Genomic DNA, 23,361 nt, shown 5'->3' on the forward strand with positions numbered 1-23,361 from the left:
TCTCCTGTGCATACTTCCTCAAAGTCTCCACTGGAATGTCAAGATTGGCCTCTATTTCCCCCAACATGTTCTTACAAAGCCACTCAGAGGTCACTACATGGGCTCTCTTCAAGTCTGCCACAAGTTTTTTGGGACCCACTAATCCCCTTAATTGCCCAACTGACATCATCAAACAGCCTATTAGCATGTATCCTCCAGTCACATCTCTCAATAGCACAAACTGCAGTGTACCTTTTGTTAGGTTATGATACATATGACAATTCATAAATCATGCGGAAAAACCATAAAGCCAGGAAAACATATTATTTACACATAATCATTTAGCATAGTTTAGATGCATACTCTTTGTTGCGTGCCCTCCCTAGCTGCGCCCGAACCGAACAAGAACAAGTCTTTAGGACTCCAAGTGTCGTCCCTCCGTAGATAGTCCACAGCACGTCCGGATCCGCCTTAAGATTGACCAACTAGAATCGCCCTTAAGGTACTCTGAATTTTCGGCACTTTATAGGCAATTGTATGACTGAATTTTGCTCTCAAAAACTCACTTTGAATACTTGAATGCTCGATTTAAATATGTGACCCTAGGCACCTATTTATATAGTTATGGAAAAGGATTTGGAATCCTATTAGGATACTAATTTATTTAATTATAATCCTACTAGGACTCTAATTAAATAAATTAAATCTTTTAGGATTAGATTTAATCATATGACAAATCCCGGTAGCTTTAGGATTCGAGTAGCACACAAACACACACGCACGCTCAGCAGCCCACGAGGGGCGCCATGCGCGCGCGCGCAGCCCGCGAGCTCGCAGCCCACTGCCGCAAGCCCACACGCTGCCGCAGCCTTGGCGCGCGCTGGGCCTGCCTTGCGGTGGGCCTGGCGCAGCCTTGGCTGGTGTGTTTGTGGCGCGCTGGCTTGCTGGGCGAGGGCCCGGCTTCGTGCTGGGCCTTCGTCTGGCAGGCCTCGTCCGATGCTAATTCGTACGATACGCTTCCGATTAATTTCCCGATTCCGGAATTCATTTCCGATACGAACAATATTCAATATTTCCGATTCCGGAATCAGTTTCCGTTTCGAACAAATATTTAATATTTCCGTTTCCGGAATTATTTTCCGATTCCGATAATATTTCCGATTCTGACAATATTTCCGTTTCCGGCAATATTTCCGATTCCGGCAATATTTCCATTTCCGATAATATTTTCCGATACGTACCATGTTTCCGTTTCCGGCAACATCTACGACTTGGATAATATTTATATTTCCGATACGATCCATATTTCCGTTTCCGGCAATATCATCGTTTCCGGAGTATTCATTTCTTGCCTGTGACGATCTCAGCTCCCACTGAAACCAAGATCCGTCGATTCCGTATATCCATAGATGGAGTATTTAATGCCATTAAATACTTGATCCGTTTACGTACTATTTGTGTGACCCTACGGGTTCAGTCAAGAGTAAGCTGTGGATTAATATCATTAATTCCACTTGAACTGAAGCGGCCTCTAGCTAGGCATTCAGCTCACTTGATCTCACTGAATTATTAACTTGTTAATTAATACTGAACCGCATTTATTAGACTTAACATTGAATGCATACTTGGACCAAGGGCATTATTTCCTTCAGTCTCCCACTTGTCCTTAGGGACAAGTGTGCATTTCCTAATTCCTTTGTCGCTCGATGCTTGCTCTTGAACATAAGGTAAGAGTTGTCATCCTTATTATGTCCAGAGGTGTTCCTCGGTTTCAGAGTTCAACTGATCAAATAGACAGATAATCATAGCCTATGATTCATCCGAGCACGGCCATGCATTTCACAGTTTCTAGCTCTCCGAGTGGCCTTGTACAACTTTTAAGCATCTCATCCCGATTTATGGGAGGACAATCCCAATCTTGCGATCTTGAGATTAGACTTCGCTTGATAGGTGATTACCTGAGCGTTGCCTTTATAGCCTCCTTTTACGGTGCGACGGTTGGTCAACGTCAAAGCAACCAGTTCTCAAACAAGTAATCTCAAATCACTCAGGTATTGAGGATTTAGTGTCTAATAATTTTAATGAAATTTACTTATGACAGATTTTCATCTCTTACAGTAAAGTTTCATAGGTTTTATCCGATACTAGTCTTCCCAAAGTAAGTATCTATGCAAATGATTATGACATTGCCATGTCCACATAGTTCAAGAAACAGAACTACTAGTCATCTTGCATTCTGGTCGTCTAACGTTTTCTATGCGTCCAATTTTATAGAAAACTCCGACCAGGGACCATTTTCAACTTTTGACATTCAAGTTCACTTGATAGACATTTCTTAGTCACAGGACTGGTCCTGACAGTCTATCTTGAATATATCGTCAAATTGAAGGGACTCATCATTTAATACTAAACCAAGATTAAATGGAATATGAAAATACATTTCATATATGATAAATGTTCAACCCCAATGTTTTACAACCATGGGCCTCGAACCCATCTTTAAAAACAGTTCATGGAATTCAAAGCTATGCTTGATTTCCAGTGCTACAATGTGAGTGTTGCTTCTCACTTGTTGCATAGGTTTAGTTATCATTCTTTGCCAGTCTTAATATCCTTTTCATCGAATGTCTTTTCGAGATAGGATGATAAGATCTTTTGAGTGTGTTTAGTTTGTGATCTATTCTTTCTAGCTACAGGAGTGGTTCTACGCATTTTGCAATGAAGAACCATCAAGTCAGCAGACATGTGATCTACCCAAGTTCAATGAAGAACTCTTTAACATAAACAACCCTATTTAATTGCTTCTTAGGCAATAAGTACTTTTACTTCAACTGTATAGGTTGCTAGTGATGCTTTGTTTGGATTTACTTATCCAAGCAGTTCACAGATATGTGGAAGACTTTCCAGCTGTATCTTAGAACATAGAAATTAATATTTAATTTTCCACGCAACAACTCATGGTCTCCAATCCATGTTGCCATTTCAAAACACGATGCTCTATAGCTCGTCCTTATCAATGGTTAACTCCAAAGGGTCTTGCTTGATCCTTTGCCAGTGTTTATGCGTGTAGCATCAATATTTAGCATATCTTTATTTCCTTGAATCAAGAACTATTCCTATGTACCTTTTCAAGTACCATAAGTATTCTTGATCTCAATCTAGTTGATCTTCACTTAGATCAATAGAGATTGGTATATGTTCGTCATGCCTAAAGTCATACGATACGTTTTTGGCGATCCTCATATTATATTATATACATGATAAATTCTTTTGCAGAATAATTCCCAATTGAATTCTATTCATGTAACTTTAGCTCATTCAGTTACAGTAGATACTGAATCCAACTAAATTCTTTGACATATAATATAGGTGAAGAATCTCATTAGATTCTTTGATGTTTAACTTAGTAAATGCTTATACTTAGTTCAAACATTCATTACTTAGATTTATTCATATGGATCGAATATCTCCAATGGAGTCTTTCGTGTTTGATTTAGTAAATGCCATTACTAAACAATATCATAAGATCTTTGTAAATAGATCTTAATACCCAGTATGTACTAAGTTTCGCCTTGGTCCATCATTGATGAATAATTTCAAACCTAAGTCATTAGCATTTGAATGTTATTTCACAATAGAGAGATATGTGTGTGATACACATAGGACCAATTAAGTTTTTAAGTACTCCCACTAAACTTCTTATATATCTATAAGAATCATGTATATTTTATGAAACTAAAATACTTATTAGCTTCATTAAAATATAATTCCAATTCCCAATTGCTTGCTTAAATCTGTACTTAGATTTTATAAGCTAGCTTTCTCTTTCAAGCATTTATTTGGATCCACAAATCCTATGACATACCATGTACATAGTTTATTCCAACATTTTATTGAGGAATTGTTTTGTCATCCAATTGCCATATGTACCAATATGCAATCATTGCTTGATTTATAGACTTGAGCATTACGATTATGCATGAGGTTTCAACACAATCCACGCCGTGAATTTGCTTGTAACCTTTAGCAACTAATCTAGCTTTGTGTGTGAACACAATTTCATGTTTGATGGTTTTTATCCTTAAAACAAACTTGCAACCAATAGGTGTGAAACTATTCTTGCAAATCAACAAAATTTCAATTTTGTCATCAAAACATTGAGTATGTTTTATGGCCTCAAACCATTTAAAACATTTGAGTCTATATATGGCCTCTAACCATTTTAGGGAATCTATATTTCGTCATAGCTTTCTTACAAGTCATAAACTCATTAATTTATATGATAATAGTTTGACTGCAAGTTGTAGGTTTCTTCACTATTTAATAGAAGAATCTCATAGTTTCATTGACCTGATCTCTATGTTTCTTCACTATCTAATAGAAGAATCTCATAGTTTCAGTGACTTGAATTCTATGCCTACTTGGGTATAGAACATCAAACAATAGAATATCAATAGCCACTTGAAAGTCCTTTGAATATTCTGTTCTCCTTGAAGCACTTGTAAAGTCTTCTAAGAGATGTCTATTCTTTAAAGTCACTTGTAAAGTCCTTACAGAATAAGTTCGGATTTTCTGAAGCACTTCGAAAAGCCTCCGGAATGTCCGTTTATGTTTGTTGTTCGCCTCGAAGACTTTCGAGGTCTATTTTCTCCCACTTGTCAATTTGGAAACGAATCTCCAAAAGGACATCATTTCGAGCAAACAAACATTATGTTCTCAAAAATTCGTGGTAGAAACAATACCCTTGTGTCTCATTTGAATAAATCACAATGAAACATATATCTATAATTGGGCCTTAGTTTGTCGAATAACAAACACTAAGCTCCCACTGAGTTTAGGAACTCTTTAGATATATTATGAAAAGATATTCTGAAATTACTTTTCAATAGCTTTGACGAATTTGGTTTAGTTTGGTGGTAGTTGAGCATTTTGTTTTAGAAATTATAGGAAAAGTCTTTATGATTCATCATTGATCGAATCAAGTACTAATTGACTTCGATTATTCCAACTAAGATATGCCATATCTTATGGACCTAGATTGTGAAATTACAACACACAATCATTGATGATCATATTTGGTCTCAAGTAATCATCAACATGATCTAACCTAGATCTTTATGATTTCTTGCCAAGTGGATTTTATACTTCTAAATCTTTGAACTAGCCAAACAGATTCAACTTATATCACATTTGAGTAAATAAACCTATATTCACTCAAATCCATGTGAAATAATAAAGTCATAAAACCTTTCTTTAGCTTTGAACTCTATCGTCTAGGCGTTCTAACAATAGTTCATATTCTTTGTTACTTTCAACAAGTAAGACTAGCTTGTCTTAAGTTGATCTAGAAATCAACCAACTTTCAAAAGTCCATTAAAATAGAGCTTGTGAATGTTAACTTGTTGACATGGTCTAAGCAACAATGCCAAAGATTAGTGGAACTCAAATCAAGGGTTTGATTTGAACCTAGTAAAGTTTTTATTGTTAAAGAGTTGTTTGTTTTAATCAAGCAAATTGACTCAACCCGTAAATGACCATTTCATTCAAATAAACAAACAAACAAGCATTGTTTTTGTTCTTCTGAATGTGAGTCTTTCTGTGTTTGAAGCAGAAATTTAGGTATGCTGATTATGGAACAAAATAGCCATTTAGTTCCAGCCTTGAAAGGACTTAAAACAAACTAGATGACCCTACAGCTAATGTAGCATTGCCATGCTTCATTTCCCACTTGTAGGCCATTAGTGTAGCCTAGCTTCCATTATTTGAGTTATTACCGAAGTAAGAACCTCAAGCGATATATGATACCAAGGAAGTTTGATTCCTAGGTCACTTCTCTTTAAACATAAACTTATAGGTAGAAACGGAATTATAAATTCCTTTCATTTGTTCCTTTGTTTTCCTATTTCTTGTACCCTTTCTTATAGTCTTAAGAATTGAATTCTTTAGTGTTGACTTTTATACTTTGTTAGACATGTCCAATGTCACCAACAAGGTTCTTTACCATTTTAATTTATGTTGAATATTTTGTTTCAACTAGATGATCTTACCAGAAGCTTCTAAAGTTCTCTAAGTATCGATCTATTCGAATGTCTAGGGAATAGACTCATTCGAGAATTAAATGAAAAAAAGATTTTAGGTTGTTAACCATTGGTAAAGCTGAGCGTTTAAACTCAATGCTTTATGATCTCAAAACTACATTGTATTTTGAATTCACAAGCACCAATCGGTTCGCCATTCGACTTTGATACTCGAAAACAACCATAAAAGTCGCTAAAAGAAACGTACATTTTAAATTGCTCATTTTCTCTCATTTCCGTGAATCGTTCTTGGATTCACTACCAATCGAGGAAATTTACTGTTACCTTTCTAAAAGGATTTATTGCAGTGCAAGATATTTAATTATAAACAATAATTAAAACATTCATTGAAGCATGCAAAGTCTAAACATTTATCATGAATAATAACTTGAAAATGAAAGAAATCATGCAATTTAAACAAGTCATTAGCATTTTATTCGAATTATGTGTTCCGGCAGGTGTGAATAAAATGATTCCAAGATCCTAAAACCATTGAAGAATTAAGCACAGTTTGTCGACTCAATTCTAAAACATTTTAGGTAAGCAAAAGCCTTTTGCTAATAGTCTAGAAACTACTCTTGGTTGATAGGTACGTCTAAGAACTTATTAGGTAAACCTATCGATTTTGCCACGACATAAAAGGACTCCTTACTTATATCGTTGAGTTTCACCAAAACTAACGTGTACTCACAATTATTTGTGTACCTTGCCCCTTTAGGACCAATAAGTAACACCTCGCTGAGCGAAAACTATTACTAGATTGATGTAAAGGATATCCAAGCAAGTGTATATTTTGGCATGGCACCTTTTAACTCAATTTTTAAGTTTGGAACTTAAGGCTCTTACTATGTTGGTTAGATTTTAAGTGAACTAAAATCCTTAATCATGCAACATAATCAAGCCACAATCTCATGCATAATTAAGACATATTTAAAGCAATAAATAACTTAAAGCATGCATAAGATAAATGTGATCTAGTATGGCCCGACTTCATCTTGAAGCTTTAACTTCAAAGCCCGTCTTGAAAATCTCCATGGGAGGAACCATTTTCTTCAAATAGGATAAGCTATAATTAAAACTAATTACAACTATTTGATGGTACGCAGACCATATTTGAATTGAAAAACAACTTTGGTACTTTAGACCAATTACATTCAAATTAATGGTACGCAGATCATATTTTCTATCCTATTTGGTCCATACTAGTCACTTCATAACCTGCAAAACAGTACATATACAATATATACCATTCACCCATTCATTATCATGAATGGCCCACGTAGCTGGTTAGTAAAACACATTATGCATCACATAAACATTTGCAGCAATTAATAAAGGGCACCAATAATCTACAAATTATTCAGTCCTTATTAATTCTAATCAAGTTGTTTTAACCTTAAGGATTTGTAGACCTAATCAAGAGTATATGACTAAAAAGGGCTCCCACTTAAACCAATAAATTCATATGATTTACTAATTTTAAACATAAAAATGTATTTCTAGTCTAACCGGAAACATACAAATTTAATTAAAATTTAAAGCTCATATAAATTTATAATTGAATCCATAAATTTAATTTAATTTCAGTCGTATTTAAATTAATTCATGATTTTAATTTTAGTAAAATAATTAGAATAAATAAAATTTATTATAATTACAATATTCAAAATTAAAATCCAAGAAAATAATTTAAATTATTAATTTTAAAATTAATTAAAATTACGTAAACTGAAAATTTCAAATTAAAATTTCAAAACGATCTAATCGCAACGCAACAATCCCACGCAACGCACGCCCATGGGCCACACGCACACAGCCATCGCTGGCCATGTGCGCGCAGCCCATGCGCTGCGTCGCATAGCTGCTGCTGCTTTCCTTCGCAATGCATCACGCGAGCTGGTGCTCGCCAGCGCTCGCTTCATGCGAGCCAGCGCTCGCTGCGCGCGCTCGCCAGCGCTCGCTTTATGCGGGCCATTGCTCGCTGCGCGCGCTTGCCAGCGCTCGATCCTGCGAGCCTCGCTCGCTGCGCGAGGCATCGACGCTGGGCGTAGCACTCGTGGCACGCGAGCTTGCGCTCGCTGCGCGCGAGGCTCCGCACGCTTGCGCGAGGCAGTGTGCGCTGTGGCGCAGCTCGCTTGCTGCCCACACGCGACTGCTGTGCCTTGTTTTCGCCCTCGCCCATTCGTCCGTTGCTCACAGCCCACGACACAAGGCAGGGCTGCTGCCTTGTGCTCGTGCACCATGGCCTTGCTCATTGCATTCGTGCCGCATGGGCGACGAGCTCCCTTGCTCGTCGTCACATGCCCGCACTATACAACACCCCTTAAGGGTAACACGTAGCGTCCATTGCTTTGTGCGTGCAAGTTATATGAGCGAATCGCATAAAATTTAAAAAATTTATATTTGAAAATTAATGACAAATTAATAAATAATATTAATTTCATAATTTTAGGGCGAAAAATCGAAAATTTATTATTCAATTGATTTCCGATTAACATGGATTCAAGTCTAGGTCATAAAATTTTAAAATTTAACATAAATTTACAATTTTTATGGTGGTTTTTAATCATAGGTATCTAATTAAATTATTAACTAATTATGAAAATCAAATTAATTCTAAATTATTCCAATTTTTAACAAATTAATCATAATTACAAATTAGATTGCATAATTAACAAGGCTAGGCATTCAAACTTGTTAAACATATACAGTAGGTCAATCAAAAATTCAAGATTTATCAACAAGAATCGCAAATATTTAATTTAACATCTTAAATTTACGAAATTTTGCGTTCGAAAAACTAAAACCTCCGAAATGTCATAGTTAGGCTTCGAATTTGAGAATTCTGGGTTTGGCCAAAAAAACTTATTTTTGTCAAAATTTTAGAATGTCTTTTACATGCGGAATTGACACAAAAATCACTCGATTTGGATGAGTAACGAAGAAACTGCCGAAAAACTGCGTACGTATAATTAAATAAACGCAATTTGCAATTAATTAACAATTACGAAAATTAATCACCCCTTTTATTTCTTGCAAATTTGTAATATTTAACCATGTTCATGCAATTTAGATTATGAAAATAATAAGAGGCTCGTGATACCACTGTTAGGTTATGATACATATGACAATTCATAAATCATGCGGAAAAACCATAAAGCCAGGAAAACATATTATTTACACATAATCATTTAGCATAGTTTAGATGCATACTCTTTGTTGCGTGCCCTCCCTAGCTGCGCCCGAACCGAACAAGAACAAGTCTTTAGGACTCCAAGTGTCGTCCCTCCGTAGATAGTCCACAGCACGTCCGGATCCGCCTTAAGATTGACCAACTAGAATCGCCCTTAAGGTACTCTGAATTTTCGGCACTTTATAGGCAATTGTATGACTGAATTTTGCTCTCAAAAACTCACTTTGAATACTTGAATGCTCGATTTAAATATGTGACCCTAGGCACCTATTTATAGAGTTATGGAAAAGGATTTGGAATCCTATTAGGATTCTAATTTATTTAATTATAATCCTACTAGGACTCTAATTAAATAAATTAAATCTTTTAGGATTAGATTTAATCATATGACAAATCCCGGTAGCTTTAGGATTCGAGTAGCACACAAACACACACGCACGCACAGCAGCCCACGAGGGGCGCCATGCGCGCGCGCGCAGCCCGCGAGCTCGCAGCCCACTGCCGCAAGCCCACACGCTGCCGCAGCCTTGGCGCGCGCTGGGCCTGCCTTGCGGTGGGCCTGGCGCAGCCTTGGCTGGTGTGTTTGTGGCGCGCTGGCTTTGTGGGCGAGGGCCCGGCTTCGTGCTGGGCCTTCGTCTGGCAGGCCTCGTCCGATGCTAATTCGTACGATACGCTTCCGATTAATTTCCCGATTCCGGAATTCATTTCCGATACGAACAATATTCAATATATCCGATTCCGGAATCAGTTTCCGTTTCGAACAAATATTTAATATTTCCGTTTCCGGAATTATTTTCCGATTCCGATAATATTTCCGATTCTGACAATATTTCCGTTTCCGGCAATATTTCCGATTCCGGCAATATTTCCATTTCCGATAATATTTTCCGATACGTACCATGTTTCCGTTTCCGGCAACATCTACGACTTGGATAATATTTATATTTCCGATACGATCCATATTTCCGTTTCCGGCAATACCATCGTTTCCGGAGTATTCATTTCTTGCCTGTGACGATCTCAGCTCCCACTGAAACCAAGATCCGTTGATTCCGAATATCCATAGATGGAGTATTTAATGCCATTAAATACTTGATCCGTTTACGTACTATTTGTGTGACCCTACGGGTTCAGTCAAGAGTAAGCTGTGGATTAATATCATTAATTCCACTTGAACTGAAGCGGCCTCTAGCTAGGCATTCAGCTCACTTGATCTCACTGAATTATTAACTTGTTAATTAATACTGAACCGCATTTATTAGACTTAACATTGAATGCATACTTGGACCAAGGGCATTATTTCCTTCACCTTTTAGTGTCAGCACTCTCAACACTAAGCCCAAACCCCTCTTGTATGCAGTAACTTCTCAAAACATCCAGGAATGTTGCTTTATCTGGAAAGATCAACCAAGGTTCTAACTTAATGGACCCATATGGTTGATGAGTCCATATTTTTCCATTCATATAGGTCTTGTCCATCTTCGAAGACCCATCCAAAAATTCCTCAAACCCCAAGTCATGGACATCATCTGCCACCACCTCCTCCTCTACATCAGAATCAACCCAATCCTGAAGAACATTCTCCTCTACTTCACAGTCTGATTCAGATTCCTCATAATCTGAATTCTCACTCTCCTCTTCTGAACCTATATCCTCAACATCAGCCAACACCCCTGCATTCCTAGTCCTTTATGTACCCTTCCTCCCTATGCCCTTCCCTTTGAATACCCAAGTCCCAGCCTTCTTAGCAGTTACTTTATTAACTCTAACCCCTTAGGTCTAGCTCTGCCCCCCCTTTCGTTTAACTGCTTCAGATTGATCAGGTGGTTGTTGATGGTTAGGCTCATCATTTTGGTTGTTCTATGTTGGTGGGGTGGGCTGTTTTGGAGGTGGGGTGGGTTGTTTTGGAGGAGGGGTGGGTTGTTTTGGTGTTGGAAAAGGGCTTTATATGGTGGTGAGGTTTTAGTGGATTGGGGGGTGTAGATGATGAAGATGGTTTCCTAATTGGGGTCATTTTCTTAGCTTTGGGAGCTTTAGGAGCAACTTTGGCCTTTTGCTTTGCTGGTTATTTGGGGGGGGGGGGGATTCTTGTGTTGGTTGTGGTTGAGAGGTTCCTGAAAACACCTCATCAACAACATCAGCGTCAAAAATCCTCACATATTCAACCTTCAAGTCCTCACAATCAACCACAATGACCTCCATATCTACTGTAAACTTCATTCGTGCCTCAATTTCCCTCAAAATGTCTCCTATTTCCTGTTATCTCCTCCTTTCCTCTTCCTCCTCTCTTTGAGCCCTCAACAGTTCATCCTGTATCTCCTTAAGGTTCCTCTCATTTTCCTTCCTATGATTCTCCATTGTAGCTATAGCATTCCTAAACACCAACCCTGGACTATCTGTTCCCTCTACCCAAATTTCAGCAATATCCTTACCCCAATTCCATCCCCACAAAAGTCTCAGTGTCTTATCATCATTCAACCCAACCTTACCACAAGGAGACTCAATAAACAAGGAAAAGGTACTAGGTAAAAACACATCCAGCTTAACTGATTCCTCAAATATATCCAGAAACAACTTCAACAAACGATATTTTTCAGTGTCTGTAACTCTTATATCGAAGCTATGTGATCCATAACGCAGTAACAACCAAATGGAAGTCATCTTAAAGGGAAAATTAAAGGAAAAAAACATGAATTTCCATTCCAACAACCACAATTCATCAATAAACAACATGGAATAATCAAGTTCATCAATAAACAACAGTTCCAAGGAAAAACAACCACTAACCAATTCATCACAACCAATTTGCGCAATTTCAATAACTGACGATTTCACAAAAACCTAACCCTAATCGATTTCGCAAAAAAACTTAACTTTACAAGAAAAAAAATTCAGCGAAGATGAGATTATTACCTTGAAGTAGATTACCCAACTTCAAAAATGGCGCTTACTCTTCGACTCCAACTCACGCTGTAAATCGGAGCAAATTTTCCCCCTTTTTGTCGCGAATTAACCCATAACAAACCCACGAACTTGCCTTTAGAAATCGCAGCAAATTTCCCAAAAAGAATGAAGATCTACCCATAAATTTTAGGGTTCGAGTAGAATTCTAGGAGGAGGAAGAACATGGGAGAGGAGAGAGAAAGAGATGAAGATGAGAAGTTTTTTTTTTTTGAACTTCTGTCAATTAATTCCATGCAAATTGCGCCAAATAAACATCAAGGGGAAAAGGGTAAACTACAGCTAACGGCACCCTAACGTCCGTTAAGTCCTTGAGCATTTAATGCACAGTACGGAACCTCAGGGGTATATTATGTAAATCGAAAGGTGCAGGTGTATTTGGTGCATTAAGCGAAAGCTCATGGGCATTTCATGAAAAAACCGTAGAAAAAATGTTGTATTACTATTTCCGTTCGTTCTTCGCTAATCCTTAGTATTGGTTACACTTGAATTTTTGTTGTTTTTTTCCCATTTTCCCTCTCCATTCTTATATTTCTTTCTCTCCTCAAAGCCCCAATGTATATATTATATTCCTCCACAAATTGTTTACCAAAAACTAATTCAACTCTCCCGTACCTTTAGTCATTTGGCTTTCACACTGTTATACGACTGGTACGCCTTCTAATCATTTTTAAATCTCTTCTTTATGGAACATTTATGGCTCTTGGCTCTTGGCTCTTCATCTCTATTTTTGCAACTCTTCTCTTCTATTCTTTTTTGCATTTTTTTAAGGTTTTTTCATGGATTGTCATTGAGTTTTCTGTTTATTCATTAAATACCCTCTAAATTTTGAAAAGTCACCAAATGACTCTATTTTTCACAAATATATTTTGATGACCTTACTATTAACGGGAGTATAACTCCATTATCATTAGCTAACGATTTACCCATATAATCCAGTGACCCTTAATTAACCAACTAAGTGAGTTAACACATTATTACAGCTAAACCTACCTAATCACTCTCCTCTCTATACACCTACTAGGCTACTAGTCATTGCTTAAACGACCAACATCCATTGCGGCCATTTAACCAAACTGGTAAAAAAAAGTGGACGAACGATAAATTGGTAAAAAAAAGTGTCTCTGGCGACAATTTGGTAAATTTAAATCACAACGGTGACGAATAAGTCACAAAACTGGTTGGAATTTAGAAAACTTAATCGCATGACTCACACGCTCCTAATATTATTTTTTTCGATTTTTTGCTTCATTTTCCTCCAAATTAATTATTATTTATACTTTTGTAAATGAAAAAAATCGTAATTAATTTCCTCCTCTTCTCCTTCTCCTTCTCTTTCATTTTCTCTTTCTTCTCCTCCTCTTCCATTTTTGTGCTTACCCACCGTTGCTGAAGAATTACCGAGTCAACTCAACAAAAATAAGGAAAGAGCAACATTAACACAACGATTTGGCGTGGTAAAGGTGAATTTCGGAGTTAATTTCTTGCTTTTGTATTTTCAAATGCCAAATTAGTAATGGTGGTTGATGTTTGATTATGACTGGTTGGTTATGAAAATTGGTCGCTTATAAGTTTTCCCCCACCAATTCCTTCTCCCTACATTACAGTAAGCCTTCACCATTACTTCCTCCATGAATCTGATTTGCTTAACCTTCAAATCATTGTCCGATTCCAACTCCATTAAATCATCTCTCATCAAGCAAAATAATTGACTTCCAACAAACAGGAGTGTTAATCCACTCCCATATTCAACATCCATTCCCCTAAAAAAAATCAACAAGAGCCAATTAACCATCAAACAACTCCTCTCCAAATGGGAAAATTAAAAATACAGAAATAAGTTGCATCAAACCTTTTTAACTTTCCCACATTTCATAAACCTTCTTCCAGAATTATCATCTCTGAAAGAAGTTAGGTTTGGCAGTGGAGTGGCAGGAAAATGGAGGAGAAGAAGAATAGGGAAAGAATATAAAAATGAAGTTGGTAGTTGGGAATATTAATCATAACATTAAATTGGAGGAAAATGAAGAAAACAAATTGAAAAAAATAATATTAGGAGCGTGTGAGTCACGCGATTAGGATTTCTAAATTCTGACCGGTTTTGTGACTTACTCGTTGCCGTTGTGATTTAAATTTACCAAATTGTCGCCTGAGACAATTTTTTACCAATTTTTCGCTTAACGTCCACTTTTTTTTTACCAATTTGGTCAAATGGCCCATCCATTGCAACCGCTGCAACACCGGAGGAGAGGTTGTGCACCATTGTCTTGCCAACTCACTGGTCGTCGCAAACACATAAGTAACGGTTGAAAACTCCATAACAATGACCATCACTTCTCAGTTTCTCTCAAAAACTTCCACCAACCCAAAAGCATGTATCCCCATTTCCTCATGAAACCATCATCGGAATGGTCAGTATCACGATCAGTTTTCAGTTTTTGTTTTGTTATGAAAGTCGTATAATTTAGAGTGAATAATGAACTGAAAGATAGTCATGCCTATAATCATCATATTGAATTTGAAAACAGACAACAAAAACTGGAAACCACTTTATATGATTTTCATATTTTGTTTTTTAGTTTTGCAAAAAAATGAAAACAAAAAAATGAAATCGAATGGCAAATTAGACCATGTTTCGCAACTTTTAACAAACTAAGTAGTAATTTGCAAAGTCATTAAAGATCTACTCCATAGATAGTAATTTGCAAATTTTTCATTTTTTAACTTTAATAAATAAACTCATTGAAATTGTTGGAAGATTTTTGATTTTATTTCAGCGACATACAACACATGAAACTCCATATCACAAAAGAAAACGTAGCAATTCAAAAGGCAACTTAAAACGTAGCAATAAGAGAAAATGATTATTGTACAAAATTTGTTGTCTGTCAGTTCAAGTAGATGTACATTTGCAAGGATGAACGACGGAACTTGAACTATCGCCCTCTCTGCACTCCCTTGTACCTTCTCAAGGGAAAAAATTCTTATCCAAAGTAGTCGTCTGCTGTGTTTGTCCTACATTAATCTATCTTATGCCACATTTGGATCAGAATTGCCTGGGCTTTTGCAGTAACATCCACTGTTAGTTTCAACTTTCAAGAGGCGTTACCTGAGATTTTCCATGTCTTGGTTTTCTTCTTGTTAGAACTCCCAAAAAGAAGTTGAAATTGTAACTCTCAGTAATTGTAATGGTCCTTGGCAATAGTAACGCATGTAGTCATTGGACAGTTTGTCTTGATCGCGTTAGATACAATATGGGATCTACTTACAGCATAACCCTCCTGCAAAAACAAAACAGATTTCTTATAATAGAACAAGTTTGATAAAGCTAAAGCCAAATGCCTCATATATCGTATTAAGAATGCAACTTCCGTTGATACACAGGAGGCACAAATAACAAATTCCCATCACACTGGGTCAGATTCAAGTCTAAACCATCAAATTTACACAATATATCAGAAAGTATACCTTCTGCAGGGTGCTGATCAAACTTCTGATGGGCGGAGAATTTACTTTTGCACGTTTAGCTATCTGACAGGTATTATACAGAACTAGATAAGTTAGTAAAAACAAATGTTTAAAACGCAAGAGTTTTCATATTGCAAATATATACTATATGTCTGAAGAAGTTTGAATACCTGATCTATTTTGATGTAGCCAAATGGTAATTCTGGATCACTTTCTCCAATCATCAGTTTAATGAGTTTCTCCAAGTCGAGGCCAATGCCATCTCCTATCCATCCCCATTGTTGAGCCAATTCTAATAACTCTGCAAGGTAGGCACCATCATGGAGTGGTCCAGTCCATAGGGGCCCCGAGACAACAAGTGAACCAGAAGACGGCTAACAGTAGAAGATGGAAATTCATTATCACTCAACTAGCTATTTTGTGCCACCATTACCAATTAAACTTCCAACTTGATAAATTTGTGACAGGCAAATATGCAAGGCGGGAAATAAAACACTTGGGCAGTGTGTGCACGCCACACCACCTGGATGTATGCATTACTCATTTGGGCACAAAAGTAAGATAATCAGGGTCTTTCCTTTTGGAAAATTCTATTGTACACTCGGGTGTATAGAAAGGACGGTACATTTAGAGGCCAGAAGACAAACAATGGTCCAGAATTAAGGTTGCTCATCACTGCCTACTGCCAGATCAGTGATAATTCAATTTGGGACCAATTACAAGAGCACATGGAAAACGAAGAACAAAAGAAACACTGCTGTCCACAAAATATCAATCTACTTACAATAAGTAAATGTAATGAACAAAATATCAGTCAGCTTAAAGTAGGCACCATAAACATCGGTGTCAATCGTCAAGATAACACCCCTCTAAAATAAATCGTTAAGATAGCACGGAGTGATAATGGACCATTTGATTAAAACTTCGAATATGGATTGGACCATAAATAATACTTAACAACCAAATACTTAGTAAATGACAAATTAATACCTTAGCACTGCAGTTGGAGCAAAAGATCTTCCCAAGTTCATGCCAAGTAAATGCCTGGGAATTTCCACAACCATGACAGTAGCTTACAAACCCATAATGTCTGCCATCACAATATAAGCCAGCAATTAGGTCTCTACAAAATGATAAGCTTATAGTATAATAGTTCCAAGAAGCATCACCTCATGTCACTTAGCCTTCCACGGTTAACTCTTAACATAACTCGAAAAACAGGTCCATGGTAAGAGTAGTATGAAAAGAGAGGAGTGACATTGTATCCCATCACACAAGCTTCACGAACTGCACCACCTATTAGCATTCTTAAGCCAAGCTCGTTTGGATAAGGCATTGGCCTAATATAAGCTCCATAACAAGCTAGAGAACTAACAAGCAAAACAAGAGAACAATCAGGCCCTTTATCTTTACACATCAATAGAATTAAGTTTCAAGAAAAATTGTCCAGATAAGAGGTACCAAGTTAATTTTACCACTGAGAGCTCAAATGAGTTTGGATTATTGTCTGAGAGTTTAATAAGTTCAAATGAATTCGGATTAGTGTCTGAGAGTTCAAGTAGGTTCAAATGAGTTTGGATTAGTGTCGGAGTTTAGAAAAGTTCTAATTACCCCCTCTACTTTGACTCTCCAAGAACTACTTTGTGAAGAACTGAAGAACACAGTACATAGCCCACAAACTCTATTTAACTGAACACATGTACTCATCAAATCGATCTTGTTTACATGATGCAGAGAATAAATATAAGCCCCAGTGTTCCATATGAAGCTATAGAAACACATTAGGGATCCTTATATTTGGAAATAATTGTCCCTTCAACACAGTTCTTCAGAATCATAAGCACTCAAGTATAGAGACAAATAATAGAGGATACTAAAGGTATACTCGTAATTGTACTACTGTACGATATTATTATATATATGAGTCTCAGGCACCCGTATTAGGGTAAACCGTATCATTATATTCACATGGTATCAAGAGCCCTAGGTTTTCTTTAGATCCAAAAACCTAACCCTTACGGAAATTAATTTGTTTGTTCATCATATCACGTAAAATTCCATCACCATATATTACCTCAAAGATCAAATTTTTCTTCCTTAGGGTAGCCGTATCATTATATTCGCAACAAATGTTCAAATCACAAAGCAATTCGTTCTATTACTCCTTCCATCCTCAAATAATAGTAGCCATTTGTTCAAATTAACACATTCTTTAGTAAGTACTCCGTACCACGTCTTCGTACATTCCTCCTTTAATATTTACAGGGGTAAAGTAACATTTTTACCATATTTAATCAAGAAGCGAAAGAGACAGAAATTGGTGATTCACGTGAACTTTGGAGTGTGGAATATGACAAATTCAGCTAAATGCCCTTTTCGTTATTTAATTTCTCTGGTTATAAATGTTTTACATGTTCTAATTTATATGTTTTCTTTCTACTCACTTCTTTTATTCACTACCTACTCCTATATTTTTATAGACAAACCACAATTACAAAGACCCTAACACTATTTACAGTATATGCAACAAATGTATCGCATATAATATGTTTAGTCACCTCAAATTACAAAGTCCAGTAGTATGATATTTTAATAATTATTCTAAATACACCCGATTGCATAGTTGTACAAGATTCGCCTAAAATAGTACCTATCAGTCCATCAAATACACACATTATTCTTTGCAACATGTCAGCTTCTCACTTAATTGTCCAATTGAAATTATTTTAAGAATCTAAATTTAACATTTCCTACTCTAATATGGGCCTAGGCTTGACTCTTCAATCTCTTATCCAAAACATAAGAAAAAATTCAATTATGTTAGTACACTTTCTTATAAGTACACGAGCCACAAAATTTTCATACTGTATTTAATGTAAGATTTTTTGGATAAAACCACCTTTTAAAGTTGCAGTTTTTGAAATAACCACCTTAAGCTTTGAAAGTTAAAGAAAACACCACCTAAATCTAACGTCCGTCCAAATTTCCGTTATTGGGCCCCACAACCAACGACTATATTATATTTCCCTCCTCTTTTCCTTCCTTCTTCTTCTTTATCAGCACTTCCTCCGTTAAAACACCTTATTCGGAAAAAAAATCTGCAAATTAATTCTATTTCTCTCCCAATTTTTCAAGTACAATTCATCAACAAATAATTTTCGGCACTTTCCCCAAATTATCAGCATGGTCCGCTTAGTTAAAGAGGTAATTTGTGCAAAATTGAAATTAGGGTTCTTCAATTGTAGAATTTGGGGGTTTTTCAATTTAGGGATTTAAACTCAATTGATTACAAATTTTAACTTTGTTAATTTATATAAAACCGCCCAAATTCATAGTTTAATCAACCAAATTGCATTAATGTCAACAAATCAATTTTTTAGGGTTACCAATCAACAAAAGCGGAATTTTTTTTACTAATCAATCAGCAAATTCGAGATTAAGGTTATAGTTTAATACCTTAATCGTCCTTTTCCCACCAATTAAAACACACACATGGAGTTTTTGGTCCACCCTCGTGACACCCGAGAAGATGTTCTTGGTCCCCACAAATGGATGCTTGGTTCAGCTTGGATTCTTGTTGTATTACTTTGCATAAAGTGCCAAAGATGGAGGAGATTGAGATTTGAATTGTGTGGTTGAGGTCAAAAAATACAGAGAATAAATGAGGGAGGAGGGTGAAGAGCAATAACGAGGAAGAAGAAAATGCCAAAATGGTTGGAAGATGAAAGAACAGTAAACACGGAGAAGAGAGAATATCGAGTGAAAATGGAGGGAAAACTAATTTTGGTCGTTGGTTGTGGGGCCCAGTAACGAAAATTTGGACGGACGTTAGATTTAGGTGGTGATTTCCTTAACTTTCAAAGTTTAAGGTGGTTATTTAAAAAAAAACATATAAGGTAGTTATTTCAAAAACTGCAACTTTAAAATGTGATTTTATCCAAAAAAAATACTTTAATGTATTAAAAAATATCTAAATAAAATGAGCCATCCTTGGTGGTGGCTAATTAAGTTACACTCTTACATGAGTCGAGTACCCGGTCACAATGTCACATCCATCCTTAAAATATTTTATACTATCCTTGTTTTCTACTTCGTATTTTCTTCACTCTTTTAGCACGATACAAAATCCACTCCATATTTGATTTTCTTACGTATAAAAGACATTTTGATCACCAGCCATTCCTTTTTCTTTATCATTTTAAGCTAAGCAGCTATGAACTATGAAGTACCAGTAGTAAAAGTTAGTTAAACTGACACATAATTTCACATGGGCCGAAATATCTTATAGTTGTGGTAAGATACCAATATCACCCCTAAAATTTAACCAACTAAACTAGTAAAACATTCATATACGGAATAGTGATAAACTGATAAATTGGACCGACGAAATAGCATCAGTCAAAGTTATTGACAAATTGGACCATAAGGTATTACAACATTCATCCATAACTATAAGGTTTAAGGGACCATTTTCACAAACAGTTGGTGGGCATTGCACACACATTTTAAACACACAACCAAATACAATTATCAAAAATCAGCAACTTACTTGTGGGGTTGATGTCCTCCAGCAGAGAAGCCATCAGTTGAGGTTACATACACCAATCCATCCATTTTTACGGCATTAAAAGCCGACCTCAAGAAGCTCGAATCACTCCCAAATGAGTCAACATCAATTAAATCGAAAAAATCCTTTTGTAGATAACACTCACTCATCACTCTATTAGCATCTAAATGGGTTACTACCCATTTCTTACTACCTTGTACACCAAATTGCGGGATTTGAGATAAATTACCCACTATCAACTCCCTGTTTTCATCATTTGCGTCGTTAGCTAGGAGATAATCGGCCCCAGATTCGGCTAAGTATCTAAGAGACCGCACCCCACAACCGCACATTGCATCGAGAACCCGTAATTCAGGGTTCGAACGCTTGTAGTGGGCGGCGGCAAGGACACCGAGGTCTCGGCCGGTGAAGCTTTCGTGTCGAAAGAAGGATTCACCCACTTGGAATTTGAGACCCCTTTCGATTAGGTAATCGGAGGATTCATTTGAGTTTGATTGATGGGATTTGGGTTTGAATGAGGGTGGAATTTGGGGTTTTTTAACATTGAATGACAAGGGTGAAAGAATTTGCATTTTTGGAGATAATAAACAACTTTTGAGAAATTTGGCGGGAGATTATTTTATCAATTTGGATTTTTGGAGTGCCTGGTTTTGGTTAGTTTTTTGGGCGGGTTGGATAACTCTGAAATTGGAAGCACACATTATCTGAGACATGGACAAACACAAATGCAGGTTAGTGTATAAGGATAAAATTTTCTATTACGCATTTCACTATATTGTTTTTTATCTTTTTATATGCAGCTCTAGTTTCTCAAATAATAAAATTAAAATTATTAAACATAATAAGCTTTAAAAGTTATAAAAAGGTCTAAGTACATATATTATAAGATAAATATTTAAGATTTTAGCACTAAAATTACACTACGTACTAGTTTTTTTTTTTTTTGGTTCTTGTTGTAATTAAATCTCATGTGTTTTTCAAAAGATCTTTATTTTCTTATGTGAACCTTTATTAAAAATATTTTGGTATTAGTTTTGGCATCATGCAAAACATACTATTATTTTACCAATGCAAATATTATAAACAATACCAATTGCATGTTGGTTCAGTGGTGATTGAGGCTGAACTTAGTGGGAGGACCCGTGTTCGATTCCCCGCAACAACAATTAGGAGGGGACTGAAATCTATCCACTCAAAACTCGCCCCGAATTCGAATTAGCCTTAAAGGTAAACCGGGTGGTATACCAAAAAATATATTATAAACAATACTCATTTGTTATTTTTTTGTTTAAAATATTTGTTCCAACTTCCATTTTTATATACTCCCTCCGCATTTAACTATTTATTACTTCTATTACTATATAGTATATACTAAAAAAGAGACACCGGGAATGACACATGTCAATTCCTGGTGCGATTTTTCCTAGCCAAAATTTTTTATCTTTTTTATTCCCTTTTTTTCTCTTAAATTACTAAAATTGGGTAGTACAAAATATAAGAAAGATTGTTGCGTTTTCATAATTAAAAAGTTGACAATTCTTAATGCATTCAAATTGGTCATGTTTTTTTCCTCTTAAAATCCTTAAAATTGGTACAATTATTAATATCTATACTAATATAATAAAAGGCATTGCGAGAAAAGTTTATGTGTCACGTATAACTCTCCTATTTACGCCACATCATCTATTCACCAAGGTTGTGTGATGTTATTGACAACAAAGATCAATACAATAAGGTTTGAACACAAAACCTCAAGTTTGGAGATAAACTCTCATTACCATCTTAACCAACCACTAATTGGTGTTAATTCATGTACTTTAACTTATAAATACATATAACGTGAAGTTGAAAACAACAATTTCTTTATGTTACCTTTATTTCTCATGAACTGTATTGAAATAAAATAACAATTAAAATATTAGGAAAACCACAAATTAAACATGATATTATAAGTCTCATAAGCATCAACTATAGACATACCCTGCATATATCTAATTTTGGTATTTATTAATTTGAATCACTTAGTTCCATTAGAAAATAAATTAGACGAATTGTGAGATGATCTAATTGAAAAATCACTTGGCATGATAAATGACGTAATGCACATGTGTAGTTGATGAATTTAATTAATCTTTTCACTTTAATGGACTACATGCATTTTGGTCAAATATTAAGCTGAGAAGAATGTCGAATTTTAATTATTCAAAGTAGCAATCCGGGCATCGCCCGGGCCACACACTAGTTTTACTTGAAAATAAGATTTCAGCGACCTTATATAAATCTACGATTGAAAACTCTTATTGCACTTACATTGGTCATAATTACAATGTGATTATATATAATCATGAATTGCCAATAAAAAAAGGAAAAATATTTATAGAATCGTGAACTTCCAAGAAAAAAGGAAACAAAAATGGAGAATCGTAATCTACGATATGATGCACATTATAGAAATTACCTATTAATAAAAAAAATACAAATATTATATACATACAAAATAAAAATTATTAATATTCAACCATAATTAAGATTTCAACGACATTACATAAATAATAGGTTGACAATTCTAATTGCACTTAAATTGGTCATAGTTACACTAGATTTGATAGAATCGTGAATTGCCAAAATAGAAAGAAAGACAAAAAAAAAAAAAAAAAAATAGAAGATGTAATCGTGAACTACAAAAAAAAAAAAAGGAAACAACGATGGAGAATAGTAATCAAAGATGCACGTTATGGAAATTACTTATTAAATAAAATAATTTGCAAAAATTACATGCATACAAAATAAATAAATAAAACTTTGACCATTCATCCGAAAATTCTGATATACGCATATAACTTTCGACTATATTTTTCAAATTAACGTATGTCACAAATTTATTACATTATACTAAAATATACATCCGAAATAACACATGTCACTTCTTGATGAAAAATTTACATGCCAAAACTTTTTTCCTTTTTTTTAATTCATTTATTTGTTTCAATAACTTTTTATGGAAAAGATTCGGTATATATGACTAAAACTTAATCTTTTGAAAATCTATCAAAATCTTATGTACTTCACAATAGTGTATTTTCGAACATTTCTTTGTTAATCAACTACTATTTTAT

The 23,361-nt window shown here is 35.6% G+C and overlaps 2 protein-coding genes across 3 annotated transcripts in view; one reads left to right on the top strand and one right to left on the bottom strand.

The window, feature by feature from the left end:
- Positions 1-14,969: 14,969 nt before the first annotated feature.
- Positions 14,970-20,817, bottom strand: LOC110801721 (tRNA (guanine(26)-N(2))-dimethyltransferase). The gene is made up of 6 exons (XM_022007129.2): positions 20,228-20,817; positions 16,848-17,048; positions 16,669-16,768; positions 15,849-16,052; positions 15,679-15,741; positions 14,970-15,491 (listed from the first exon to the last, which is right to left on the bottom strand). The coding sequence occupies exons 1-6, from the start codon at positions 20,815-20,817 to the stop codon at positions 15,387-15,389; spliced, it is 1,263 nt and encodes a 420-aa protein (XP_021862821.1). The 3' UTR covers positions 14,970-15,386.
- A 19-nt stretch (positions 20,818-20,836) lies between these two features.
- The window catches only part of LOC110801719 (uncharacterized), a 38,007-nt gene continuing 35,482 nt past the window's right edge, over positions 20,837-23,361 (top strand). Inside the window, exons 1-2 of one of the 2 annotated variants that reach the window (XM_022007127.2) lie at positions 20,837-20,976; positions 21,355-21,472. The gene's annotated coding sequence lies outside the window, so the exon portion shown is untranslated. The remainder of the gene's footprint in view (positions 20,977-21,354; positions 21,473-23,361) is intronic. The other variant, XM_022007123.2, reaches the window with a different exon arrangement.

Source organism: Spinacia oleracea, chromosome 1, assembly GCF_020520425.1.
Source record: "Spinacia oleracea cultivar Varoflay chromosome 1, BTI_SOV_V1, whole genome shotgun sequence".
Classification (NCBI taxonomy): Eukaryota; Viridiplantae; Streptophyta; class Magnoliopsida; order Caryophyllales; family Amaranthaceae; genus Spinacia; species Spinacia oleracea.

Bases quoted from the DNA above. Each gene is read 5' to 3' on its own strand.
- LOC110801721 (XM_022007129.2), bottom strand. From the start codon at position 20,817: ATGCAAATTCTTTCACCCTTGTCATTCAATGTTAAAAAACCCCAAATT. The intron at 17,049-20,227 runs GTAAGTTGCTGA...TTTGCTTGTTAG, and splicing joins GGAGGACATCAACCCCACAA to TTCTCTAGCTTGTTATGGAG. The intron at 16,769-16,847 runs GTGATGCTTCTT...TTGTGATGGCAG, and splicing joins GGAAGGCTAAGTGACATGAG to ACATTATGGGTTTGTAAGCT.